Source organism: Procambarus clarkii, chromosome 79 (genome assembly GCF_040958095.1).
Source record: "Procambarus clarkii isolate CNS0578487 chromosome 79, FALCON_Pclarkii_2.0, whole genome shotgun sequence".
NCBI classification, from domain to species: domain Eukaryota; kingdom Metazoa; phylum Arthropoda; class Malacostraca; order Decapoda; family Cambaridae; genus Procambarus; species Procambarus clarkii.
The window spans coordinates 16,259,972-16,268,975 of record NC_091228.1 but is presented as its reverse complement, the minus strand read 5'-3'; the positions used below and the strand labels follow the sequence as shown (position 1 = coordinate 16,268,975).

At 43.9% G+C, this 9,004-nt stretch overlaps 1 protein-coding gene across 1 annotated transcript; it reads left to right on the top strand.

The window, feature by feature from the left end:
* The first annotated feature begins 7,845 nt into the window (after positions 1 to 7,845).
* On the top strand, positions 7,846 to 8,553 carry LOC138357708 (uncharacterized protein F23F12.8-like). The gene has a single exon (XM_069314695.1). It carries the CDS (start codon positions 7,846 to 7,848, stop codon positions 8,551 to 8,553), a length of 708 nt encoding a protein of 235 aa, XP_069170796.1.
* Positions 8,554 to 9,004: the final 451 nt, after the last annotated feature.

Here is a 9,004-nt window from a genome sequence, read left to right as displayed (position 1 = left end):
TATAAGATGCTACATTCAAGATACGTCACCAGTAGCACAAAACGTTTGACCCGGAGGCAAAACGTATCCAAGACCCCCCCACTCCACACACCCTCCACACGCCGGCTCGTCATCAAACCAGCTAACTACCCTTCAACAGCTTGCCTGCCCCTGATTGGCGACTCGCCAGCCGCGCACCTGCACACAGCACCTCAGCGCCCTCTACACGAATCGACGTCTGAGCCTGACCAGCTATCCATTTCAGAATATTTCTTGTACTCTTATGGTTGACCTCTCTCTCTGGCATACTCACTCATTAGCTCGTATACGAAGGGAGGTTTCAGCCATAGCCGATATTCTCAGCACCATTTTAACATTGTAATTTTGTATTTCACATTGTCTTTGCATTTTCTTTATTATTTAACTGTAATTTAGCTTCCCGAGATTTGTCTTTATTTTCATTTATGTTTAAAGTAAATATATTAAAGTTTCATTGTTCATATTTTGTGTTTTACGTGTTCCTCCCTATCACTTACCACAGACAACAGGCAAGCAGTCTATATTTTTGTTTAAAGTGTGACCAGGCTTTGACACCTGCCATTGGAGGACTGCCGAACATCAACACTCCAAATCTTTCCCGTCACATTTTAATGGGGGCCTGTCCAAGGAGCTTCACTCAGGTACTAGTACCAGAACGTCAATTTGTGGTAAGCGTACTTCACTTTGCTAAAGTAGCCTTTCAATATTATCATTAATTTTTATATTTATATGGTGCTGTGTGTATTGTGCATTCCGAGAGTAGCATATGGTGAGTGTGCGATAACTTTGGATTACGTGGTGACTGGAGGCCTCAGTCATTCTCTTAATTGGTCATCTTTCCCTCCGTGTTATTACTCGTGTTTGCCACCTTTTGTCCCTAGGATATTTCTCATATTTTCGGCAGATCATCATTTTGGTACCCTGGTACTTTGGTTTGTCTCTGGGTCAAAGCACGCTATCTTCTGCAATCCGACCGAAGGAGGAAAAGAGGGCCATAGTTCCTCTAGCATGGACTACGTTGCTGAGTTGGGACCTCGGCAGCAGTTCTCGTCACCAGTTGACACTCGCACCCCTACACGTCGGTCAGAGATGATGATATTTACTTAGGTAGGGAATTAGCTTTCATTTTACAGAGCACAAAGTTCGCTAATTCTGTAAGTATCATAATCATTTAGTGGGAAACCCTTGCTTACGTCCTATAGAGACTCGGCAAGTTATGCCTACATTCTTGGACTACCTAATTCACTTTTGGAGCAATTAAATGTTTCATTTGTTTTAGAAACTCAGTTTCACTTATTTAGTAGGATTTTCTTGCCCTTATTCTCTTACATTGAGTACCGGGTACAAGATTTCCTGCGACTTTGATTGACTAATCATTTACCATCCTATAATTAACTTAAATTGTTAAAGATTAAAATTCCACAGGATAGTTACTAGTTGCCACGTTATCCTGTTTCTGACATTTACCATATCACAACTATATTCGTTGTACATTTATTTGCTATCTTTCACCATGTTTCGTCTCCAAGCTTTCCATAACGATCCAGCTGGTGAAATAGGGACCTTATGTCGTGCCAAGAGGACTGAATTACAAACTCTTGCACACGAGTATCAACTAGATGTTCCCCATGGAGCCAACAAAAATGAAATCCATAACCTAATCATGGATTACCTCTTAGAAGAAGGGAAAATTGACTCTGATACTCACGAAACTTACTCTATTGCAGATAAAACTGATTTGGCGACTATGAAACTCAAACTCGAGCTCGCCAAGCTCGAGAGAGAGCAACAACAAGCAGCTCTCCAAATGAAGGAACGCAAGGCGACCCTGAGGGAACGAGAGCAAGAAAGAGAGGCTGCCCTGGCAGCCTCTTTTGCCCTGGCAAAAGAAGCTCTACAAATGAGGAAAGAAGCCGCAATAAGGAAAGAAGAACAAGAAAGAGAGGCGGCCCTAAGGGAACGAGAGGCAGCCTTGAGGAAAGAACAGGACCGTGAGACAATAATACTCCGTGAGCGTGAGAGAGTACAGCTTGAAGCCAAACATCGTCACCTGGAGATGCAACGCGAGCATGACAAACAGCAAGCTGCCTTGGCTATAGAATGTCGTCAACAAGAACTCGCGTTGGAAACTACGCACCCCACTCAACGCCAGCAAGCTACCGCCAGTCTTCCAGTAAGTTTCAATATCTCCCATGCAAGTAAGTTAATGCCACCATTCGTTGAGACAGAGATCGACGTCTTTTTTACCACCTTTGAGACCCTAGCTAATCAACTTAGCTGGCCTGCTGACCAATGGTCTACCCTTCTCAGAGTGCATCTTACAGGTAGAGCTGCAGTTACTCTCAGTACCTTAGCGTCTGAGAATGACTACCAGACCCTGAAGCAAGCAGTGTTGGACGCCTACCTTCTCTCCACTGAAAGCTACCGACGAAAATTCCGTGATCATCTTAAGGCAAGTACCACCACCTTTCTAGAATTTGCCAATACAAAGAAAAGATATTTTATGAAATGGCTGGAAGCAGCACATGTCTCTACATTTGCAGAACTCGTCAACCTCATGCTAGTTGAGGAATTCTTGAGACGTGTTCCCCTTTCCGTTCGTTTATATCTAGCAGATAAAGAAACCGACTACATCAAATGTGCTAAGTCGGCTGACACCTACAGCCTCATCCACCGGCTGACACCATCACCACCTCCCAGTAAGAAGTCTTGGTACAACGATAAAGTGAGTACAGATAAGCGAGCTCACAATTGTATTGTAAGTATTGCAAACTCTATGGACATACCATAGATAGATGTGTGAAGGCTCAATACAAGAGCAATGAATCTACTAAACCCAAACAGACTCCTCCTAAGTCCGGAAAGCCTGTAATGAATGTTGGTGTTAATGTTAATGATCTTTCTCTCTTCAGTAAACACCTGTATCCTGGAACTGTCTCTACCAACGGTACAGATTCAGAGGGAAGTTTCAAATTGAAGATCTTGAGGGACACAGCGGCTCTTCAGTCCATTATCATAAAGTCGGCTGTGCCTAACGTCTCCTACACCGGGGAAACCGTCCTTATCACTGACCTCACTGCTACCACTCCATATCCACTCGCCAGAGTCCACCTGGATTGTCCCTTCGTGACCGGTGAAGTCCAAGTCGCCATCAGGGAAAAGCCTTTTCCCATGCCTGGAGTGCAACTTCTCCTGGGCAACGACTTGGCAGAAGATCTGCAACCGCCCAACCTGATCATCACGGACAAACCCCAGGTGTGTACCTCTGTAATGGATAATCCCATCTTTGAATATGTTCCAGCAGAGGTCCAAGAGAGTGATAAAGTTTCTCCTCCGGTTTTGGTGACCACCCGTGCACAAGCTGCAAGACCGCAACCAGCTGACTCTACTGCTACCGCTGTCCCTCAAGACCCTCAGAATCTACCTCCCAATCTTACCAAGTTGGAGTTCCGTAAGTTACAGAGGGAAGATCAATCATTAACACCATTATTCTTCCAGCCTGGGACTCAACCTGACAGTATCCCTGGGTTCTTCCTAGAGAATGAATTGCTCTACCGCAGATACAGACCCAGCAAGCTGGAGGAGGATGACGATTGGGCCAATGTCGAACAACGAGTGATTCCCACCAGCATACGGCCCGATATTCTACACCTGGCCCACGGAGCTCTTTCTCGCTATGGCTTCAACAAAACCTACCACGGAATCGGACAAGACTACTACTGGCCAGGTATGGTAAAAGACGTAAAGAAATACGTAAAAGAGTGTCATATATGTCAGATGGCAGGTAAACCTAAAATCTCTATTCCACAGGCTCCTCTGAAACCCATCCAGGTGCCTGCGGAACCTTTCCACAGACTCATCACAGACTGTGTTGGTCCTTTACCCCGGACCAGTTCTGGCAACGCATATATAATAACTATCATGTGTCCTACCACCAGGTTTCCCATAGCAGTTCCAGTAAAGAACATTACGGCTGCTACAGTGGTGAAACACCTATTGAAGATCTTCACCCAGTATGGATTTCCAAGAGAGGTTCAAAGTGACTGTGGCACCAACTTCTCAAGTGATCTCTTCAAGAAGACTCTGGAGGAGTTCAACATCACACAGGTACTGTCCAGCCTCTATCATCCTGCTTCACAAGGTTCTCTTGAACGTAGTCATCAGACTATTAAAGCACTCCTAAAGAAATTCTGCAATGAGACTTTGAAGGACTGGGATAGACAACTTGATCTCATAATGTGCATTTTTCGAAGTCTCCCCAATGAGTCACTAGGAGTATCTCCTTATGAGATGCTCTACGGACGTAAGTGCCGTACTCCTCTCAAAGCTTTCAAGGACTCTCTACATAATGCCACCTTCAGTGACCATCAGAATGTGCCTCAGTTTCTTCAAAACTTAAAACACATTCTAGAGAGAGTACGTAAATTTGCTAATGACAACCTATTGAAAGCCCAGGAGAGGATGAAGACTCATTTTGACCAACGCAGCAAATTAAAGCAATTTAAACCAGGAGACTTCGTATTGGCATATTTTCCTATCCCAGGTTCTCCATTGAAAAACAAGTTTTCAGGACCCTACCGTATCAAGGAATGCAGGAACAACAACTACGTTCTTGAGACTCCAGATAGGCGGCGGAGGACCCAGTTGTGCCACGTCAACCTTCTGAAGCAGTATCAAGGTATTACCCCTACTGTGCTGATATCTGTATACATCTAAAGGTCCATACCTCCACAGTGAAACCTTCCCTGCTTCTCCCGAAAGCATTAACACTGAATTGGTGCTTTCCAAATCGGAAATCCTACCTGATCTTCATCCCAATTTACAGGACTATAATAGTGCTCCTTTGCCATGTTCTAATCCTATTCTCACCTCGCCAGATATCACGAAGCCTTTCATCCTCCATGTCGACGCCAGTGGTACCGGCATCGGGGGTGACTTAATGCAACAACGAGGCGAGGAGAATCTACCTGTTAGCGACCACAGCTACAAGGAACTACAGCACAATCGACAGGGAGCTACTCATTATCCTGAACTTGCAGCACTTCGAACCATACCTGAAAAGTGCTCGGTGTACCACCATCTACGCGGACCACAACCCCCTACACTTCCTGCAGCAAGCTCAATTCAACAATCGACGGCTACGACGATGGGCTTGATATCTGCAGACTTTCAACCTGGAGACATCTACACCAAGGGGTCTGACCACATCATAGCAAACGCCCTCTCCAGAGTCTATGAGGTAGAGGCTGCTCCACCTACCACTCTACCTCCTGAAGACGTAACTTCACCGGAACCGCAGGCTTCAGGGGAGAGTTGTGACGATAATCTCTTTCAAGAGAGATTGAGCCTGCTCTTCCCTACTTTAAGTTACGCCAAAGACACAAGTATAAGATGCTAAATTCAAGATACGTCACCAGTAGCACAAAACGTTTTGACCAGGAGGCAAAACGTATTCAAGATCCCCCCTACTCCACACACCCTCCACGCTCCGGCTCGTCATCAAACCAGCTAACTACCCTTCACCAGCTTGTCTGCCCCTGATTGGCGACTTGCCAGCGGCGCACCTGCACACAGCACCTCAGCGTCCTCTACACAAATCGACGTCTGAGCCTGACCACCTATCCACTTCAAAATATTCCTTGTGCTCTTACGGTTGACATCTCTCTCTGGCATACTCGCTCATTAGCTCGTATACGAAGGGAGGTTTCAGCCATAGCCGATATTCTCAGCACCATTTTACCATTGTAATTTTGTATTTCACATTGTCTTTGCATTTTCTTTATTATTTAACTGTAATTTAACTTCCTGAGATTTGTCTTTATTTTCATTTATGTTTAAAGTAAATATATTAAAGTTTCGTTGTTCATATTTTGTGTTTTACGTGTTCCTCCCTATCACTTACCACAGACAACAGGCAAGCAGTCTATATTTTTGTTTAAATGTGACCAGGCTTTGACACCTGCCATTGGAGGACTGCCGAACATAAACACTCCAACACTTTCCCGTCACAAATATATATAAATATATAATATATATATATATATATATATATATATATATATATATATATATATATATATATATATATATATATATATATATATGTCATGTGAATCCCCTGCATAGCATTGGAACTGCATTTTCCCTTTACCTTCAATGCCTCTGCACTGGAAGTATACATCTACACCAGCCCAGATGAGTCCTCAGTCCTGCCACCTCTCCATACCCCCAGGGGCCTGGCACGACTCAGAGGCAAGCTGGGTGCCTCTGCTAACCGGTAGTTGCCCCCACAAACAAACAGTTAGCCGCCTTCAACTGACAGTGGTGCAGCTCAACACAAAGGCACCGCCAGCCATAACGAGCAGTGTGCTAGTTGACCAGATGTCCACCATGCGTTGACACTGGATGAGTCATCAACGCCGGACTATATAAAGGGCGCTGCCTTCCTGGAGAGCCAGTCTCTCCCGTAGTGCTCTAGGATCACCTTTGTGTCTCTCACCCGTCATCCGCCTTCAGCCAACGTCGTGTGATTGATGCTATGGTGGTATGGTAGCTGTCTTCTGTACACCAGTATATATTTATCCTTTTCTTCATTGCTTATACTGTAATTTATTTTTGCATTTAAGATCATACTAACTTGTTCACTTTTGCATTGCATGAGAGCCAAGTATTTTCAGGGGCATTTATCTTCATTAATATTTCAGTAAATTGTTTAATTATCTTTTGATGATTTTTGTTTCTTTCCACCTGCGACTTACACACCGCATGGCCAATAGGAGCATTTTGGTTTTATTATGTATGGGAGAGCCATACCATCTTGGTTCAGTATAGCTGCGATACCACAACCCGTCACATAATTTGGGGGCCTGTCCTAGGAGCTGTCACAGGAGCTGTCACAGGAGCTGTTCAAGGAGCTGTTCCTAGTAACCCTTGCTTAATGTTGTGTTTAGTTGTTATACTTGGCTTTTATACTTTGCATTTTTTCAGAATTCATTTTGAGATTTACATACTGGTAACTGAACACATCTACTTTACAGGTGTAGCAATTTGTGATCTGTTTATTAGATTGACTTTGATTGCGTGATGTTTTATGCGCAAATTCATGCTCGTAATGGTTAGTCTTCTAAGCTATTGCTATATCTTTTTGTCCACATTAATTTTGTCCCAACAGAGAGGACTCACCAGGCTGATCACCCCCTCGGGTACTTATCTGGTACTTTGATTTGTCTTCGATCTACTATGTTCCACTTTGTATTACGAACTTAGGGGGAAGTATTGGACTAGAGATCCTTTCCCATCCAGAACTGTTATACATTCGAGACGTGTATAACCGTTCTCGTCACATTGGTGACACTCCCTGCACCCCTAAGCCTTCGTTCAAAGTTCATGATTAACTGCTCAAGTAGGGAGTTTACTATTCTTTTACAGAGCACAAGGAACGGTAACTCTGCAGTTAATTATCTAGATTCCAGTAGGATAACTCTTGCCCTTATCCTCATTAGAATACAGGGTACAGACATCCCTACATCCTGCTTATATTTTACTGCCTCGAAACATTCATTTATATTGTTTCTCAAAGTCTTTACTAAAGTCAAAGACTTAGTTTTATTTCAGGTTATCATATATAGTATAGTAATTTATCTTGTAAATTTATTGTTGCCTTATTGGATAGTTACTTACGTACAGTGTTGCCAGTTATATAACAACCATTATCGTGCATATTGCCACATCACTTACAAGGCAGTCTAGTAATCCTCACTTATTGTTCGCCTACAGGGTACTCGCATTTTTCTTCCATTGATATTTTGCATTTAAATAATATTCAATATGTTTAGGTTAGCCGCATTTGGTGCTAATCCGGAGGAGGAGCTTCACACATTAATTCGTGCTACTAGAGCAGAATTAATCACCCTTACTACTGAATATCACATCACTCCTCCCCATGGGGTCACCAAAGCTGAGCTTCATAACCTTATTATTGACCATCTTGCAGACAATGATCTTATTACTCCAGAGCAGCAGGACCAACATAGAGTTACTGATAAAACCACACTCACACACATGAAACTAAAAATCGAGTTAGCACAACTAGAAGCTGCTGCCGATGAACGCAAACGGGAGATGAGACGACAAGAGGCTGAATTAACCCGTGAACGTGATCGAGAACAACGCCAGCTACAACAACAAGAAGCTGAACTTCAACGTGCGCGTGAACAAGAACAATTCCGGTTCTACGAACAAAAAGCTGAATTAGAACGTGCCCGTGAACAAGAACGACTCCACAACCTGCAACATGAAGCAGAACTACAACGTCAACAAGCTGACCTGCAACGTCAACGTCAAGAACAAGAAGCTGAACTACAACGTCTAAGAGAAGTAGAACGACTGCAAATCCTAGCTCAAGAGCTTGAACTCAAGAGACAACAAGAGGAGGATGGAGTTGGCATCACATTACGCTTGGAACAAGATAGATTAGACACCGCTCTCGAGCTCCGGCGCCAGGAGTTAGAACTTGAAAGTACCCACCTCTCTTAGCGCCGTGAAGCAGAAGCCAACTTACCGGTATGTTTTAAGCCTACAGATTGTATTAAAATGATGCCGCCTTCTGTAGAGGCAGAAGTAGATTAATTTTTGTGTCATTCGAGGCCTTGGCCACCCAGTTACAATGGCCTAGGAATCAATGGTCTATACTTCTCAGGTCACACCTTACAGGAAGAGCAGCCTTAACCCTCAGTACTCTTGCAAACGAGACTGACTACGATGTACTCAAGCAAGCAGTCCTTGACGCCTCTCTGCTTTCCACTGAGAGCTACCGGCGACACTTCAGGGACTATATAAAAACTCAGGCTCAAACCTACGTGGAGTATGTGCAGACCAAAACCAGGTATTTTTTTAATAAAAACTTTCGTGCTCCGTGGAGTAAACTGTGTACTTTCTGGGAGTGCTGTTACGGCCCTCTCGGGACGCAACGGGGTTCTTACTCTGA

What these genes read in the sequence shown, in the direction of transcription:
- LOC138357708 (XM_069314695.1), top strand. Translation starts at nt 7,846, where the DNA reads ATGTTTAGGTTAGCCGCATTTGGTGCTAATCCGGAGGAGGAGCTTCAC.